The sequence below is a fragment of the Protomyctophum parallelum genome, assembly GCF_964188405.1.
Source record: "Protomyctophum parallelum genome assembly, chromosome: 4".
In the NCBI taxonomy this organism is placed as follows: Eukaryota; Metazoa; Chordata; class Actinopteri; order Myctophiformes; family Myctophidae; genus Protomyctophum; species Protomyctophum parallelum.
The window spans coordinates 44,927,850-44,947,906 of record NC_139700.1 but is presented as its reverse complement, the minus strand read 5'-3'; the positions used below and the strand labels follow the sequence as shown (position 1 = coordinate 44,947,906).

The following is a 20,057-nucleotide window of genomic DNA, read 5'->3' as shown; positions in this document are numbered from 1 at the left end:
CAACACTGTTGGGTCCCATGGACTCTTTTGGGTCTCGACCCCTGCTCTAGCCTGTGGGCAGGGCTGGAATGGGAAAAATTCGGCCAGGTCATTTTCGTGCAAATTTGGCCTAAACCAGCCCACCACAAACAGCGCGCAGATAGCAGAAACTATACCGCCATCGAGGGGGCGGTATACTAACCGCTAACAAACAAGCCCTATAATACCACCACTTTTACAGAACAACATAAATGATACAAACCAACAGACAACTACACAACCCTTTGTTGCTCTCACAAGAATGATGCTGGCAAAAGGATTCAAGATAGAAGAGGGTTTATTTGTCACTCACTGATACAGCCAGGTACAGTGAAATTATCATGATGGCACTGGCAGAATGGCAGCACGCCCGGACCTTTCCTGGTGGCCTGCTGCCTATTGGCCTGTCACAAAAAACTTTTTTAATTTTGTATCATAACTTGAGCGGCCCCCTACTCTCGCGGCCCACCGGGGATATATGCCCGGTGCGTCCTATGGCCAGTCCACCCCTGGCTGTGGGGAGGTCTGTGGATGATGTCTTCATATATGGAGCTCCCCCCCCAGGCCTCAGATATATCACACAAGGACTCAGGATATAATATGTGCTCTTATCTCAGGCGTGCAGCCATGTCATAATTCCCACTGGCCCATTATAAGTAAACCAACCCTATATCCCTAATCCTTAACCTCTCACTAACATAGCGGTTGGAATAGCGGGATGTCGAAATTATCAGCGGACCCCTCGCAGGCTATATCTACTCTATCTCGGGCTAGCTGTCTCCTCTCAAAACATCCAAATCTCTCCACAGAGAGACATTAATCTGCCCCTCTGCTTGGGCCTCTCAACTGTGTGTGTGTGTGTGTGTGTGTGTGTGTGTGTGTGTGTGTGTGTGTGTGTGTGTGTGTGTGTGTGTGTGTGTGTGTGTGTGTGTGTGTGTGTGTGTGTGTGTGTGTGTGTGTGTGTGTGTGTGTGTGTGTGTGTGTGCGCGCGCGGGGGAAAACCTCTGAAATGTTCATAGAAGATCATGGAATGTTTCTACGCATGACAATCATATTTCTGGTCTATTGTAAGGGCCTACAACACTGTGTGTACTTGGTGTGTTACTTATCAGTGTCACATCATGTATTTGGTGTACAATACTACTTATTTAAGGTGACGCGTTAAACCACCAAAACATAGATGCTGTGGTCCTAATGGTTAACCACTTAAATATATAATACAGATACAGATACGCATATTTTCAACTATGTTGGCTAATTGTTATTGTCAGCTAGCCCCTCCTATATATCCAGCTTTTGGTGTGTGTGTGTGTGTGTGTGTGTGTGTGTGTGTGTGTGCACAAACTTTGTCCTATACACAAACATTAAATTCCCTTGACTTGATGAATGAATGGAGAATTGTACGTCATAGTGTCTGAGCAAATAGACACAGGGCTCCATCTTGCGCCACCCCTATCCCTTATCCCGAAACTAATATGCCATTTTTTTACTGTTTTAAAAGGCTTTTTTTAAAGGTATATTCAGTGATTTCACTCAAAAAAACCTTAGGTTTCGTTTTTGGCTGGGACCCAGCCTTTCGTCCAATCAGGATAGAGAGTCAAAAACCCCCAGGGGTTAACTGGGGACAGGGAGGAACTCCTTATATGGTCAGCACACTCTATAGTAGAGAGGAGTATCACAACAAAACAAAAAAATAAGTGATATTTGAATTAAGTGAAATCACTGAATATACCTTTAAATAGTAAAAAAAAAAGAAAAAAGTTTAGGGTTAAGGGGTGGCGCAAGATATAGCCCATGGTGTCTTTTTTACGTCATGATGATAGTACGTTGATAAGAGCGCCCCTCACTTCACACGGGTGTGATTTTATTCAAAACAGAAGGAGATCGTATCGACATCGGTTACCGGTCATAACGGCAATTAATTATATCGGATATCGATGTTGGCCAAAATGTCTCATCGGTACATCCCTACAACCATTGCGTTTCTAGATTGTTGTTCAATTGTCTTTTGAAAGTTGATTTTGTTTTCTCTCAGCAATCAGATCTGGCAGTGTGTTCCAGTGTGTTCCATGTACAGTATGTAGGGGTGTCAAAAACTCGATTCGAATTAGAATCGCGATTCCCGTTATGAACGATTCAAAATCGATTCATAATTTCCCCAAAAATCATAGTCACTTCAGTTGGCTGGAGTAGATTGTGATGAAATCCTATGTATTCAATCGAGGATCATTTTGAATAGAGAATCGTTTTGATTCTGGAGAAAGAAAATGCTTTTGAATAAAAAATTAAAAAAACGTTTTTGGATTGAGAATCGAGTTGAATCGATTTTGAATCGAATCGTGACCCCCAAGACTCGGAATCGAATCGAATGGTGGGACACCCAAAGATTCACAGCCCTAGTTCCATACAACCATATGGCTCTAGCCCATTCTGATTCATACGAGGTTTCCACTGGACACACACTGGTCTGATTAACCCATTCTGACCTGAGATCAGATTTAAAAAAAATGTCAGTCGTTCTTTGATTTTTCAAAAATAGCAGACCTACAAGCTCGTAGTGCGCCACTCGGTGGCGCGCTATGAGCTTGTAGATCTGCTATTTTTCAATAGCTAAAGCACGACATGATGCTGACACCAAAATGGGCTCCCGCCCCAAAATGGGCTAGACAGCATGGTGCGCTTCATAGACCCCATTCTGGCTTTAGGTAGAGGTCTCGTACGGTATAAACCCTGGGGCTTCTTCTTGCCTCCTCCTGGCACTGTTGTTGGTATTTTCATTGAAGATATCTAATGTAGAGCAGTGCTTCCCAAACTCTTTCATGTCAAGGACCTGCAAATTGACACTAATTAGCCCGCAGACCGCCCCATTTGAACAGATAATATGCCAGAGACCCCCCATAAGAGAAGATCTTTACGGCTCTAGCACTGATTCTCAACCCGTTTAATTTCATGGACCCCCCCCCCCCCCCCAGTTTGACATGCATTAGTCTACGGACCCCCATTTCTATCTCTGGGACCCCCGATTTATATTGTAAAATCAATGTTAATTTAACTCTGAGAGTGTACAAAATGGAACCAAATATTTGGTTCCATTTGTACACTCTCTGAGTTCAAGACCCATAAGGGTCCATTTGGTTCCTAACGATCCATTTAGCTGGGGACCCCCTGGAACCCCCTCCAGGACTCCTGGTCTCGTCCGGACCCCGTGTGAACCACTGATGTAGAGAGAAAACCGAAAAGTCACTAGTATATAAAGCACTGAGCTGTAGGAAAATAGGTTGTGGAGAGAGAAGTGGAGAAACTAGGCCAATAGACAGACTCTCATGTCTTATCAAATCTACGCTGCAGATTAACACGAATGTAGGACGGAGATCATATCGTGTCACCGGGGCCAACGCCAAGAACACACAGTATCGGGGCACGACCTTGAAGAAGAATGCTCTGTTCCAAGTTAACGCGAGGACAACTTTCAATTTGAGTTCATGGGAGCACAGCTGAGAACACTTCTTTAATTAGTTGGTTAATTAGTTCATCAATTAAGAGCAGAAAACATATTTAATCTGTCACAGTGCTCGCAGGTGTTCAGTCAACAGCTATAAAAACAGTAGTACAACAGTAGTAGATTTTCAAGTCGGCTTTTATCTTGGGAAATGGACCGTATTTATAAGGCGCTTTTCTGCAAAGCATTGTAAACAATGTCATTTCACGTTCACCCATTCACACACATTCACACACTGATGACGGCGGGAACCATGCAAGGCACCAACCTGCTCATCGAGAGCAGTTGGGGGGGGGGGGGGGGGGGGGGGGGGGGGCGTGCTCTCTCCTCGGCCCCATACCCTGGGTGGGGTTGGTGAAAGGGCCTTTCTGAGTTGAGTTTGTTTGTATGTTTTTGAGGGGCGCTAGCCCCTCCTATATACAGGTTTAATGTTTGTTTTTTTAGTTCAATGTTTGTTTTAAAAACGCCAAAAAACGACAATGAAGGGAAGATTCACGTCATCTTGTCCCTAACACAAACATTAAATGCCATTAACAATAAAGAGTAGTGTGTGTTGGCACCTAATCAACATGAGTTAGACTTTAATATATTAGCGCCCCTCACTTCACACAGGTGTGATTCTTTTTTGTGAGGGTAGGTACCCTAAAAAAAATGCAAAAAAAAAATTACGTAGGGGAAATTAACTATTTGGAACGTGTTCCCTCCACGCACCATGTCCAACTGGGGGGCTTGGGTAATTACAGTTCAGACAACTGGCACTGGGTGAATAATGGGTTACAAAATTGTGGGATAAAAAAAGGTACACAACTAGCAACTAGTGGTGTCTAATGTTGACCTCATCCTGTGTGTGTGTGTGTGTGTGTGTGTGTGTGTGTGTGTGTGTGTGTGTGTGTGTGTGTGTGTGTGTGTGTGTGTGTGTGTGTGTGTGTGTGTGTGTGTGTGTGTGTGTGTGTGTGTGTGTGTGTGTGTGTGTGTGTGTGTGTGTGCAGAGGAGTCCTCCAACACGTTGAAGGTAGCGTCCTACATCCTCATCGCAGTGGGGTCTCTCTCCATGGCCATGGGATTCTTCGGATGCATCGGAGCCATCTACGAGATCCGCTGTCTTCTGGGCCTGGTCAGCGCACGCACACACACACACACACACACACACACACACACACATTGTGTTTGTATATATATAGATGCTGGACGAAGACGAAAGCACAGCGGTGGTTTAAACCCACAACCTCAGTTTTTTGTTTTGTTTTCGCCCACGTTTTCCCGTCAGTTGAGATGGACGAGATGACGTTGCCTTGACCAATCATAACCGTTGTTATTGTGTGACGTGTGTGTATTGACCAATCATAACCGTTGTTATTGTGTGACGTGTGTGTATTGACCAATCATAACCGTTGTTATTGTGTGACGTGTGTGTATTGACCAATCATAACCGTTGTTATTGTGTGACGTGTGTGTATTTGTTTGAACTGCATTCTGTCAGTCCGGTTTCGTCATTTTGCACCAGGACCAGTTTAATGCGAATTAATTTGCATAATATCCTCCCAGCAGCCTGGGTGCTCTTTGTTAGGAGACTGTGTGTGTGTGTGTGTGTGTGTGTGTGTGTGTGTGTGTGTGTGTGTGTGTGTGTGTGTGTGTGTGTGTGTGTGTGTGTGTGTTAGGGATGCACCGATCCGGCTTTTTGGCTTTCGATACCGATTCCGATACATGGGGGTCCAGTATCTGCCGATCCAGAGTACCGATCCGATACCCTATGTCTAATGTATAATGTAATGTATTTAATACATTATTATATATATTATATTATATATAATAATATAATATATTATTAACACGTGGATTAATAATATTGGTCAACCACGGCGATTTCTGAGGGTTTAACATTCTAAGTACAAATAAAAGCTGTGCAGTATTATGCACTTTCATAGTTTTTATTGATTTAATACGCAGATTACGTCTTTGGCCACTAGGGGGTTTTATTATTATTATGCCTATAATTATTATTTTTGGTTTATAATCCATAGTTACTATGCATAATAATATTATGCCTATAATTATTATAATAATTATTATTTTAGGTTTATAATCCATAGTTACTATGTATATTATTATTATTATTATTATTATACATAGTAACTATGGATTATAAACCAGCTAGGCCTACACATAAAAGGAAAGTTGTAAAGCACAACCACAATTTAATTTATTTCTGACGATAGTCAACCACATCATTTTGGTTTCTATTCCTTTTATAACTCTAGTTAATGTTCTATTCAGATATTATTCAATGCATCATTGCCAGCATTAGCCCCATATGTTCCCTCTCCCTACGCACATTCTGTAGCTACTGTGGGCCAGCATACTCAAACTACTATTATTATTTTAATATTCGGAATCCCCGCACGCACGCACGCACACACACACACACACACACACACACACACACACACACACACACACACCAACGATCCCTTTGCTGCAACGTTAGCTTGCTAGCCTAGCAATGTTGTGTAGGTAGGCTACTGTTGATAGCTTTAGCAGCTATCGCTAACATGAGGAACAGCAACAACAAGTAGGATGTAATTGAATGGAGGCTTTGGCAACTGTCCTCTTTGGCTCTCCGTGTTCATCGGATTCTTTATCTTACATAAAGAAATACGAGCGACCTGCTAAAAAAGTTAAGAACACAGCGGGGGGACACCCGGGACAGAAGTGACAGAACGAGACATACTAGTGTAGTGCACAGTGACTGAGCGCAGCCCGAGCCCCTCCTCTCCCTCGAGGATCAGGAGGGAGAGGGCTGAGGGAGCGAGGGGGCTGTTTGACTGTGTGTGCGCACGGGAAGGAGCATGTCTCAAGTTCCAACGGGAGAACGGAGCGGCATCTGACTGGATCGGATAATGGATCGGCCCATTGCCACCGATTCCCGATCTAGAATTTTAGCCTGGATCGGCGCCGATCTCCGATACGAGTATCGGATCGGCGCATCCCTAGTGTGTGTGTGTGTGTGTGTGTGTGTGTGTGTGTGCGTGCGACGGATTCCAATCCTCTGCTACTAAAGGGTTCACAGAAGAACCACTCTGACCTACTTACCCCTAATGACTGTGACCTACTGCCACAGACACACACAGACACACACACACACACGCACAGTGTAAACTCCTACATGTTTAGCGGGCGTTCCTGCACTAATGATTTAGTTTGGTTCTTTGTTGACTGGTCCATTTAAAGTGTAAACGCCACTGTGGCAGAGGGTCAGGTTGTGGTTCCACTTGTACACTGTCAGAGTTACAGACCTGTAAGGGTCCATTTGGTTCCACTTGTACACTGTCAGAGTTACAGACCTGTAAGGGTCCATTTGGTTCCACTTGTACACTGTCAGAGTTACAGACCTGTAAGGGTCCATTTGGTTCCACTTGTACACTGTCAGAGTTACAGACCTGTAAGGGTCCATTTGGTTCCACTTGTACACTGTAAGAGTTACAGACCTGTAAGGGTCCATTTGGTTCCATGTGTTACACTCTCAGAGTTACAGACCTGTAAGGGTCCATTTGGTTCCACTTGTACACTGTCAGAGTTACAGACCTGTAAGGGTCCATTTGGTTCCACTTGTACACTGTAAGAGTTACAGACCTGTAAGGGTCCATTTGGTTCCATGTGTTACACTCTCAGAGTTACAGACCTGTAAGGGTCCATTTGGTTCCATTTGTACACTCTCAGAGTTACACATTGTCATTACCGGTATGTCATTTTAAGCAGCAAAACTGGTGTCTTGCTCTGTTGCTCCGTTGAATATTGAAAACCTCACGTTTATTGTATGTATTCTTCACAGTATTTCACGTGTCTGCTGCTCATCCTCATCGCTCAGGTCACCGCCGGAGTCATGGTTTACTTCCAGAGAGACAGGGTGAGTCGCCTGTCTGTCTGTATGTCTGTCTGTCTGTCTGTCACACAGCTGTTACCATCTTCCTCCGCTCGTTAACAGGTGTGTGTGTGTGTGCGTGTGTGTGTGTGTGTGTGTGTGTGTGTGTGTGGAAAGTGAGACAGGAAACAAGTGGCCTTTAGAACCTCTCCGGAGGAACTAACATTAGAGACACATGTCTCTGATCAGGATCTGCTCTCACTGTGTGTGTGTGTGTGTGTGTGTGTGTGTGTGTGTGTGTGTGTGTGTGTGTGTGTGTGTGTGTGTGTGTGTGTGTGTGTGTGTGTGTGTGTGTGTGTGTGTGTGTGTGTGTGTGTGTGTGTGTGTGTGTGTGTGTGTGCGTGTGCGCGTGTGCGCGTGTGTGTGTGTGCGGTCTGTGTAGACCTGTAGTCCCATTTCTCTAGAAGGTGTGATACTCATTTCCTGTTCCGTTTCCCCATGTGGCTTTGTTTGATTGGCTCAGCACTAGCACATTTGACACCTTCATGTGTGCTGGCGAGCCAATGAAATAAGGTATCTGCTGTGGAGCCAATCAAATTAAGTGAACAGGAAAGACATTAGATGTAACCAGTGGTGTAAAGTAACTAAGTACATTTGCTTACTTTCCCCCCCTAAAAAACGGTGAAAGCTCCATATTGTGTTAGTAATCATTGCCATCCATACAGTGTTGTTTTTGGCAGCAAATTTAGATTTTAGTTTTTAGTCATAGTCTTTTGAATAGTTTGCATTTTGTTTTAGTCACCCGGAATGTTTTAGTGTTAGTGTAGTTTTAGTCGACTAAATATCATGAGATTTTAGTCAACTAAATCTACAGTTGATTCAGTCGACTAAAATGTACTTTGGCAGGCCATGATGCCGTCGTAATGACTGATTTTACGCTGCAACGCGTTGTGAGCTTGTAGATCGGCTATTTTCAGCATGCAACCAAGTTTAAAATGACTAGTCTTTTACTTTGACGGGATTGTCCACTAGTCCCCTTCTTGACATTTTAGTCTAGTTTTTATTTGTTGACGAAATTGTCAATATATTTAGTCTTAGTTTTACTCATCATATAGCTTAGTTTTTGTCAGTGAAAAAAGGTAGTCGGACATTTTTCGCCATAGTTTCAGTCAATGAAATCAACACTGCATCCATATTGTGATAGTAATCATCATTTCCATCCATAGCGTGTTTGTTCACAGCGGTCTCCCCATTTCTCACAGTGGGTTGCCAATTTCAGTCATAAATACGTGTTGTATTATTATAGGTTAAACATGAAGTCAATCAAACCAGTCCCACTTTTTTAACAGCACATTAATGCAATACTTATTACCATCCAATAGAGCGTTGCAGTCCCGCCCCCGCGGCGACAGACCCGGGCGATAACTTCCCATTCATCTTTTTTCCCATAGACGTTTAAAATAGTATATATTTAACCTATTCTGACCTGAGATCAGATTCATACGAGGTTTCCACTGGACACACACACTGGTCTGATTAACCCATTCTGACCTGAGATCAGATTCTAAAAATGTCAGTCGTTCTTCCATTTTTCAAAAATAGCAGACCTACAAGCTCGTAGCGCGCCACTCGGTGGCGCGCTACGAGCTTGTAGGTCTGCTATTTTTCAATAGCTAAAGCATAACATGAATCAAATAATTCGAAAGAAGAACAAAAGGGCAGGGTACAACGGCCCAAAGCATTGTGTTTGTTGTCATGATTTGTCACAACAAGAGTTGGCTTTGTCCGAGGCTTAGATGTCTTTAAATAAATACTTTTTGAAAAGTCTATAGGAAAGAATGAATGGGGAATTCTCTTCCCGGGGCCTGTTTTTGTCATGAAAAGGGGGGCAGCACTGCCATGCTCTTATTATACGATTTTCAATTGGACAATTCTGCATAATCAAGCCATTCATTTGTCTGAGACGCTGGCACAAATCATTCTGTGGTGAAACGCCACCACCTACTGGTCAAAGGAGCACACTGCAGCACATAGAACGTACACCTGCTGGTGTGTGTGTGACTGTGTGACTGTGTGTGTCAGTGTGTGTGTGTGTGTGTGTGTGTGTGTGTGTGTGTGTGTGTGTGTGTGTGAACATACTTTCGACGCCTAAATGTCCCTTACAACTATAGTAGAATGGTTGGTTTATGGTTTCAAAATACTTTTTGAGATACGTTTACAATGAGGGAAAGGTTGGGGTTATGTTTTGGATTAGGCATTTAGTAGTTAGGTTGAGGTCATTCGAGATCAGAGTTATGCCTCATAGTGCCTTGTAGAGATAATATGCTACCTTTCAGCTTTAGGCTCATGGTTAAAATTGCCACCATTTTCTTTTTTTATGACCTCAAGTATAGTAATGCAAACGTGTGTGTGCGTGTGTGTGTGTGTGTGTGTGTGTGTGTGTGTGTGTGTGTGTGTGTGTGTGTGTGTGTGTGTGTGTGTGTGTGTGTGTGTGTGTGTGTGTGCGCTGCTAAGGTTAACCACAGGACAGGGTGGTGCCCTTTCCCAGATCAGGGCGAGGCTTCTGTTACTAAGCTACGCACACGTGCGCGCGCACACACACACACACACACACACAGTAGTTGTGCAACATGTGCGTTTCAGACCAGGTTGGGTTTTCTGCCTGTAAAACAAACCTCAGTTGCAAACCGGGAATCTGAGTCATTTTACACTTGGTTGCATGCTGGAAATAGCAGATCTACAAGCTCACAACGCGTCGCAGACTCGTTTTCAGCAAGTGTAAAATCAGTCGTTACGACGGCATCAAGGCCCGCCAAAATACATTTTTGTCGACTAAATCAGCCGTAGATTTAGTCGACTACAATCGTATGATATTTAGTCGACTAAAACTAGACTAACACTAAGACATTCCTGGTGACTAAAATGTGACTAAAACTAAAGGAAAACATTGCTGCCAAAAACAACACTGCATTGTCCTCACAACAAGAGAAAAGGTTGTTTTATGGCTGAAAAAATATATAGTGTGTATATATAGTAAATATATGTTTAGAGGTTTACAATTAGAAGAAGAAAAAATGATTCAGATTAGGGTCAGGTTTAGGATTAGGCATTTAGTACGGTAGTTCTGTTTAGGGATTAGAGATAGATTCATGCCTGATTTACACTGGTGTAAATGCAGATTTAGGGTCATGGTTTAAAAAAGAAAAAAGCATTCATAGAATCTGTAATAAAGCTGTGTGTGTGTGTGTGTGTGTGTGTGTGTGTGTGTGTGTGTTACAGTTAAAACACGAGATGTCCAACATCATAAAGGACATGCTGGTGAACTACACTGGCGTCAACAGAACCACTGAACACACATGGGACTACATCCAGAGAAAGGTGAGTGTAGAAATAACCCCCTTCTGTGATGATGACACACCCCGGCTTACGCCTCAGGGCAGGATTTCTCAACAACTACCGCCGCGTCATACATGATTATCCCTTTGCATAATCATCATCATCTCCGTCCATAATAATGACACAATCCTGGTCTCTAAACTGCCCCACCCTGGCCAGCCGGGGCACCTGATGGAGGGGAAAGGAACTGGTTGGAATAACGTGTTCCTTTCCACGCGCTACATCCAACCAGGGAAACCAAGGAGCAACTTTGACACTCGGGCATGAAGGAAGCGTGAGTTCAAGTCCGTTGCTCTCCCCATGTCCCCAATATATGGGTACTAGGTTGGTGGAGGGTGTGTAGAGCCCAGGATCACATTAGATAATTGACACGGGGGTGAAAAATGGGTTACAAAATTGTGGGATAAAAAAATATTAAAAGAATAATAATAATGACACAACTACCACTGATTCCCAGGCTGAGACAAGGAAGCTCTGAGAAGGAAGTGAAGTGGTCACGTGACTGGGCTGCGCCATGACACTTTCATCCCAGTCACGTGACCACTTCCCTTCCTTCTCAGAGCTTCCTTGGGCTGAGACAGGCTGCATCCCACATGTCCTTCTGACGGAAGCTTGTAGACCCCATATATTATGAGGGAAATGTTTCGGCGAGGAGAAAGAAGGGTTGTCCGCACACTGCATATATCAGCTCCCAGGAGACTTTTATTGAATAACAATAACGTTTTCGATCCTTCCCGGAGACTTTGTATACGAGTACAAAACATCAAGTAGGCATATTGTATACAACAGCATATGGGGCAGGTCGACAAGGAGCAAGCCGTTTTACAATCGGGGAAATTAAGCAAGACACACCCACCGCATCTGAAAGGATGGGGCTGCATTAGCATAAAGGGCACTAAGACCAACTCTTCACCCCACGCCTCCATATATGGTCATGCCTTGTGACATCACGTGACATCATCAGGAGATCCCTGATGTCCCTGATATTGGCCAGCAACTCTGCATCTGACCTCAAACCCTTACATTCCATATGTTGATCCTTCCCCATCCGTCCTTCCTCTTCGACGTCTCCCTTTTGAATGCTACCTGTCCATTCAAACTGTAAGGTCCCGACCCAAAGTTATTAGTGCAGCCGCGCCCGGCAGCCGGCGAAAACTAGACTTCTCAACAAGCCCGGAAATTAAGACCCAGCCCTACCTGGGCCCTTCATCAAACCCTGTACACTCAAGACACTTCCCCCCCACTGCCATCATATCTCCATATATGGAGCTGACCTGTTCTGACATTCCATATCTTTGATCTGACCTCATCAAACCCTTTACACTCAAGACACGCTCCATATATGGCCAGTACAGAATTAATTCCATATGTTGATCTGACCCCCCCCCCCCCCCCCCAGGCCAAAGCGCCAGTGCTCGCCCAGCCATCTGCCGTCACCCAGATGGCCCTTTAGGCCGAGTTCCCTTCTCGCCCACAGGCGTCTTATTGGTTATTATTATTTGGTGTGCTGTCACGACTCGTTAGACGGTTAGAGCATGTATAAAGCCTATTCAATCAGATTGCTTGGTGGGAACTACCCGTTGTATTAATGTGATGCGATACGAACGCTCTGAACAGATGGAGTGCTGTGGCTGGACCGGGCCGGGCAACTGGTCAGAGAACACCGCCATCAAGAACAGCTCTCAGATCTTCTACGCGTGTTCGTGTCGAAACGTGAGTCTGCCTGGAACCGACGTGAAGGAGACCGGCCTGTGTGAGCACCTGTCACCGGACGTCCCCGTTTATGACACGGTAGGTAACGCACACACACACACACACACACACACACACACACACACACACACACACACACACACAGTAACTGTATGACGTTTATAGCTTATTGTTACAGTTGGCATGCTCTGTGTGCACAGTCCTTAACTGTAACAACTCTCTCTCTCTCTCTCTCTCTCTCTCTCTCTCTCCTCCCCCTCCAGGGATGTATGCACAGTGTGGAAGGCTGGCTGTTGGAGAACTGTGGAGTTATTCTGGGTATCTGTGCAAGTGTAGCTGTCATAGAGGTACGTGCGCGTGTGTGTGTGTGTGTGTGTGTGTGTGTGTGTGTGTGTGTGTGTGTGTGTGTGTGTGTGTGCGCGTGTGTTCGTGTGTATCTTGGGTCAGGATTAAGAAGGCGTTTTTCTAATCAGCCTCCGTCTCAATGGGTTAAGGTGGTAAATAAACAAGAGCCAGAGAGTCCCAGTAGTTCTGGGACTAACACAAGCTCGACCACCAGACAGAAAACAAACGGGACTACACCAAATCATAAGAAAACAAAAAGAAAGCTACGTATCTCACACACTGGAAAACATCTACTCAAAACCAGTGCAAAATGGAATGCTATTTAGCTCTAAACGGATAATACACAGTAGCAGAATACTTGAGCACAGTAACTGACCCAAAACTAAGGAAAACATTAACTCGATATAGACTCAGTGAACACAGTCTTGCGATTGAGAAAGGCCGACCTGGCTCCCAAGAGAAGACAGACTGTGCACCCACTGCACACAAAACGAGACTGAGCTACACTTCCTAACCGTCTGCCCACTGTACCAAGACATCAGAGACATATACTGTCCACTGTACCAAGACATCAGAGACATATAATGTCCACTGTACCAAGACATCAGAGACATATACTGTCCACTGTACCAAGACATCAGAGACATATACTTTCCATGGATTACAATCACCCAAGGAGTGTTTGAAAACATGACTAATGACAAAGAACTCCCATATCTGTTGGGTGAAGTACAACAATGTGCAAACACAGCAGCGAGATTTGTGAGCTGCTGTGACAGGAGAAGGATGTCAAATGGAATACAAGCAACTTAAGGAATTCAAACCATTGTGTGGTACACTGTTTATCAAAAGTATAAAGCTCTCCTATATCGATATATTGTATAACTATCTCTGACAGAAAATGCACAATCGTTTTATAGTTTCACAAGATGGTCTAAAGTGTTAATGTAACACAGCTCTGTTTACACCTTTATTTAATTCCTATTCATATCCAATATTTATTTATAAATACATTGTCTTGTTCCACTTCTGCTTTGGCAATGTTAACATACGTTTTCTCATGCCAATAAAGCTCCTTTGAATTGAATTGAGCACAGTCCTCTGGCTCCCTCTAGTGCGTGTTCCCTGTATTTCACCCCAACCAGAGTAACGATACACAGTGAAGTAGCAAATCACTCGTTTCTACATCACTCCGGGCAGAGACGAAATGTTTTTATAATCGTCATGGGGGCCCGCACTGCCTACCGCAGCCGGCGAGAATTGCGCGAACGGGCGTGGCGCGACCTGGTGCGGTACAAACGGGACGAACCGAGGCGAATATATATATATACCGGTATTCAGGTCCAATTCCTCATGGGGGCCCTGGCCCCCCCGGCCCCCACAGACTCTACGTCACTGACTCCGGGCAGCGCACCACCCGCGCCTCCGCCTCCCAGTTCTTCTGCCCCCTTTTCCATACGGTTGTCACGTTTTTTTTCCTTTTACTTTATACCTGATGTAACCAAGCCTTAGTGCTTTTTTGGCTTATTTTCTTTATTGGCTGCATAAGTGCAGTAACTGCGGTTAGTCTAAAGTCTCAACTCCATCAAGGTTAATGATTACATTTGTGTGTGTGTGTGTGTGTGTGTGTGTGTGTGTGTGTGTGTGTGTGTGTGTGTGTGTGTGTGTCTTTCAGCTGCTGGGAATGATCCTGTCCATGTGTCTGTGTAAGAGCATCGTTCTGGAAGAATACACCAAGGTCCCCAAATACTGAACACACACACGCGCACACACACACACACACACACACACACACACACACACACGCACGCACATACGCCAGTCAGAGTACAACGTTGTTCTTCTCATCCCTCGTTTCATCATCATCTTCATGATCTGTGTGTGTAGCTTGAAGCCTCCATCGCTAGCCAATCTACAAGCTCACAAAACGTGGCGCAGACGCCATGCGTTGTGAACTTGTAGATCTGTTATCTTTGACGAAGCATATTAAATTAATTTTAAGGTTTTTTTCCTCTTCCGTTTGTTGCTTGTTCTCATTGACTATTTGTCATTTTGACTATTTTTTTTTATAAATGTATCTGATCTTTTATTATATTGTTATGTATATATACAGTAGCCTATGTGAAGGGATTTGTTGCCCTTAAAAGAATAGTTCACCCAAATACATTTATTATTATTATTATTTAATTTTTATTTGTTTCACTTTTTTGTTTGTTTTTGCCGGATTGGATTATTGGCTCAGGAATGCAACGGGAACAAAAACAAATGAGGTGAAGTATTCCTTTAATGTGCTTCGATAGCAGTGTGGGATGCTGGAGGTGCTTTCTTTCCGTTGTGGCGCTGCTTATTCTTGCTCAATTCATTCCATTTGTTTCTGTTAATGTTGTTGTTATTGTTTGTTCTATTTTCAATCCACTGTCACATCGTCCTGTTGGCACTGTTTTCTGCCAAAATCTGAAAAAAGTAAGAGCCTTTTTGTTTGTTTTTAAGGCATTTGTCTCTGTCTGTCTGTCTGTCTGTCTGTCTGTCTGTCTGTCCTCAGCATTTCATTTGCATGCTGAGGTTACATCAGCACTTCATTTGCATTCCCTGTTGTATTAGTTAATAGTTGGAGAGGAGTTGAATTTTAACGATAATATTTGTTATTATTGTGTTTGGTCTATTTGAGGGGGGAAAAAATATTCAGCTGCCAAATGAACACATTAATTTAAATTAAATATGTAGATGATATTAATCTATAGATTTTATAACTTAAATATTTAGATGAAGGTTTTTTTTTTTTACTTGTTTTACTTGCGTTTCTAAAATGTTTTTTACATACAAAACAATTGTATTTTGTAAGAGGAAAAGAAAAGGGTTCCAATGTTGTTGTTTCTTTGCTTTTTTTGTGTAAAAGAAAGTGAGAATAAAGTAAATTGTTACAAAATAAAGTAAATCCACAAGAATCTGCATTTCATTTCATTATGTGTGACTGCAACATTATGTCAGACTAATGCTCTGTCGGAATTACTACGTGCGGATCCCACACAGATGGATAGGATTCTACCAGGCTACATTATCTGTCCTGGCTGGAACTGTTGCAGTGAACATAACTTGTATAATCCAACAAATATATGATAATGATTTTAAGCTTGTTTTATGAGGACAAGCTAAAGTGTCAGCTAGTCCCTGTCATAGTGTCCTGCAGGCCCTATAACACTTCAGCTTGTGCTCAACCACAACAATCCAGTTAAAAGGACACACCTGTCACGGGAATTCATAATAAACTTGTATTTATATAGCACCTTTCAAAACTGTTACAAAGTACTTTACAAAGTAACGTACACATCGATTAAAAACAATACAGATGAATGAAAACAATGTAGAGGAATACACTGACTGCACAATGCACATAATGTATAAAACGGGTGTATTTAAAATCAGGAGGAATAGGCATCTTTTAAGCTGACCCTTTCTATACGATGAGTTTTAACCCATTCTGACCTGAGATCAGATTCATACGAGGTTTCCGCCGGACACACACTGGTCCTGATGAACCCATTCTGAATCTGACCTGAGATCAGATTAAAAAAATGTCAGTCGCTCTTCGATTTTTCAAAAATAGCAGACCTACAAGCTCGTATCGCGCCACTCGGTGGCGCGATATGAGCTTGTAGATCTGCTATTTTTCAATAGCTAAAGCATAACATGATGCCGACACCAAAATGGGTGCCCGGTCAGGAGGGATTTAACACGGTGGGCCTGATCTCCAGGGGCAGAGCGTTCCAAAGAGTTGGATGGAGCCTCTGGTAGCCAAAGCCTGGTCTTCTTTTGTTTTGACATACACTTAGGCATGTCCAGCAGTGCTTTATCGGAGGATCTCCGTCTACGTGTTGGGACATAGGCTAAGGGCTTAATATAGGTTCAAGATCTAGGCCTACCGACGGACAGCTGGGAGCAAAAAAAAAACCCAACCTGTATTTAGTATTAGTGAGTAAGATTTAGATAGATCAATTCTAAACACGGGATGCTACAACAGCAGGTGAGATATGATCTTTGACTTAACCATCAGATGTCAGTCGGTCAGTCGCAGTGTTGTTTTCGTCGACTAAAAGCAGGACGAAAAATGTTCCTCGGATACCTTTTTTCACTGACGAAAACTACATGGAAACTAAGCTATGATGACTAAAACTAAGACTAAATATATTGACAATTTCGTCAACAGATAGAAACTAGACTAAAATGTTAGGAAGGGACTAGTGGACAAGAGATCCAGTATAAGTCATTTTACACTTGGTTGCATGCTGAAAATAGCAGATCTACAATAGCAAGATCCACAACACGTCGTGCTAGCACGTGTAAAAACCATCATCACGACGGCCGCCAAAATACATTTTAGTCGACTAAATCAACTGTAGATTTAGTCGACTAAAATCGTATGATATTTAGTCGACTGAAACTAGACTTCCAGACTTAAAGCATTCCAGGTGACTAAAATGTGACTGAAACTAAATGAAAACTATTCAAGAGACTAAAACTAAAATCAAAATTTGCTGCCAAAAACAACACTGGTCAGTCGGTTGTAAAATGGCAAGGGGTTCAATTGGACATTTCTGCTGCTGTCTTGAATCTACTGAAGGTTCCATGACAGTGACTGACTGTTCCCTGTGGACACAAGGCTATACTGCTGTAGGCTATAGGCCTTGAGGAATACTGGCAATGCATCGTGGTGTGCACAGACATTTAGAGGGGCAGGTGCTCAAGTGAAAAAAGGGCACCTTGTGCAGCGAGTGGAACCGGCCGGTTGCCTTAATAGAGCGTCGCAGTCCCGTACTCGTGAGACCCGGAAAATAAATCCCCGTTCATTTCCCTCATAGACTGTTCAGAAAGTATTTATTTAAAGACGTTTACGCCGCGGACAAACGCCAACTCTTGTCGCGACAAATCATGACAATAAAACAATCTTTTGGGCCAAACAAACTATTAGAAAGTAGAAAAAAACTAGATAAAGTGCCAATCGGCACAGGTCTCCACCAGGATTCTTCCTCAGCCTAGTGGGAATATGCGTGCACAGTTTCATCGCAATCGCTGCGTTGAGGAGTTGTGGCGATTTGTACAAAGCGGGCTACTCCTGAAAACTGTAGGAGGCAATCGTGGCCAATCAGGATGGAATATGAGAAATCAAACAAACCTGTCTTGATCACATGACTATGGAGATCATGTGTACCGATTTGCGTGAAATTTGGATAAAATGTGAAGGAGTAATAATAGAAAATGTGTTTTACATATGTCGGCCTCCTGGTGGCGCTATAAAGAGCAGATGTGAAAAATTCCAGGCAAAAGTTTTTCCTTGGCCTCTAGGGAGTTGGCATACAAAGTTATCCACAGATCCGTGCAGTTAGAGGTAAAAACACTTTTGGGCCAGTTATAGCGCCACCTTGAGGCTGAGTTGAAATTGTTCATGTGGCATTTCGTCCTCGGCCTAGTGGGAATGTGGGTGCACAATTTCACGGAAATCACGCGATGTGTTCATGATTTGCAGCATTTTGTTTGAAACTGAGCACTCCTGTGAACTTTGGAAGCCAATCTTAACCAATCAGGATGGAGTGTGAGAAATCTGAAAGACCGGTTTGGTTGAATGGCTGTAGAGAGACTGTGTACCAATTTGCGTGATGTTTGGACACAATCTGTAGGTGTACTGTGCAAAAACTTGTTTTGCACAAAGCGGCCTCCTGGTGGCGCTATAACAGGCCGTTCTGGAAAGTTTGGGGCAGAGGTTCATGGTTGGCATCCAGGGAGTGTGTGTGGAAGATTTGGCATCGACCGGGTTAACGGTGGCCGAGATTAGCTGCTCACGGACGGACACACGGACACACGGACGGACGGACGGACGGACGGACGGAGTGCAAAACATACTCTCCCCTAGCCTTCGGCTGGTGGAGACAACGACAGGTTGCAACACTTTTTTTGTTGTTTTTCTTCTTTGTAATTATTTATTTGGTCCAAAATATTGTGTTTGTTGTCATGATTTGTCACGACTCGAGTTGGCTTCGTATGACGCTTAAAAAAGGTCTTTAAATAAATACTTTATTCATGACGACGCCTGGCACGGGGGCAGGACTGCGACGCTCTATAGTGTGAGATTTATAGATTTTGGGGCCTAAATAATATATTAGAAGTTGTCACCATGGTCCACATACTGTAGGCCTACAGTCAGTGTACACTTTCTTTCTTTCTTTCTTTTTTACAAAAGGGCACATTGCTGTCCAGAGGGAAAAGGGCAGGGGGTGCTCTAGCACCCCCTAGTGTATCTGTGCCCGCCTTGCATCAGGATGATCAAAGAGCGATGAGGTCCGTTCAGCTGTTCACAATGCCTGTTTTGAAGGAAAACACCATATTGGGCTGAGGTGGTCCAATACCGCCCCCATCTGGCAAAGTCAGGTTAGAGGTGGTCGTGGTCGGCCTGAGTGAGGAAGACATCACTGCAAGCTGTTCCTCCTGAGTCCTGATCACTGCTAATTGCATGCTAAAGCCTGGTGGCGTGAGGTTACTGCTATGTAGGACCAGAGGACCTGAAGAGGTGGCCTGGCTGTGAGTGTGATATCTGGCAGCTGGCTGGACAGAAAGGAAGCTGAAAGCTGTGAGTTGTATTTAAAGTAGCCTATGGAGCTACATATACGTTCACATGTGCGGGGCTCACAAGCAGATCTCTAATGCAAAAGATACAAAAATGAAAAACAGATTGATCCCCCCCTTTTCCCCCTCACTATGTTTCTTTTCCCTTTTTGCTTCCTTTATGATGAATTCCTGTTCTGTTCTTTAACTATATATAGAAGTCTAAGAAGTGTCTATTTGTACGTCTCTAAATGTTTTCATGAATTGAACATGGTGGACCCTCACCCTCTTGTAAACAAGTGTAATGCTTAATTGGGTCGTCCACTCACAGTTAACAGTCTTTGTATTGAGTTTGTGCTTGAAATGTACTGTAATTCTGCAAACTGTTAATACATATTTGAATACGGCCACATGGCCGCGGTGCCCATGTGCCCCGGCCCCCGACCGGCATTCACAGCAGTTCATTTTACCGTTTTTCCTCTGCGCAATTTTCCAGTCATTACGGTAACCTTCCCCAAAATGTTGCCATTTGCCAAGTGGTTTGATTCTTTTGCCTCCTCCCTCAGCTCCTCCGCTCCATGCACGCACTGACAGCTCTCAGCCTCTCACTCACTGACACTCGGCACGGCGGTG

At 43.7% G+C, this 20,057-nt stretch overlaps 1 protein-coding gene across 2 annotated transcripts in view; it reads left to right on the top strand.

The window, feature by feature from the left end:
- The window catches only part of cd82b (CD82 molecule b), a 35,803-nt gene extending 21,159 nt beyond the window's left edge, over window positions 1–14,644 (top strand). For both annotated transcript variants that reach the window (XM_083763154.1, XM_083763155.1), the window contains exons 4-9: window positions 4,507–4,631; window positions 7,347–7,421; window positions 10,656–10,754; window positions 12,390–12,563; window positions 12,749–12,832; window positions 14,506–14,644. In XM_083763154.1, coding sequence (XP_083619280.1) covers window positions 4,507–4,631; window positions 7,347–7,421; window positions 10,656–10,754; window positions 12,390–12,563; window positions 12,749–12,832; window positions 14,506–14,583 — 635 coding nt within the window. In that variant the 3' untranslated portion in view covers window positions 14,584–14,644. The remainder of the gene's footprint in view (window positions 1–4,506; window positions 4,632–7,346; window positions 7,422–10,655; window positions 10,755–12,389; window positions 12,564–12,748; window positions 12,833–14,505) is intronic.
- The last annotated feature ends 5,413 nt before the right edge of the window (window positions 14,645–20,057 follow it).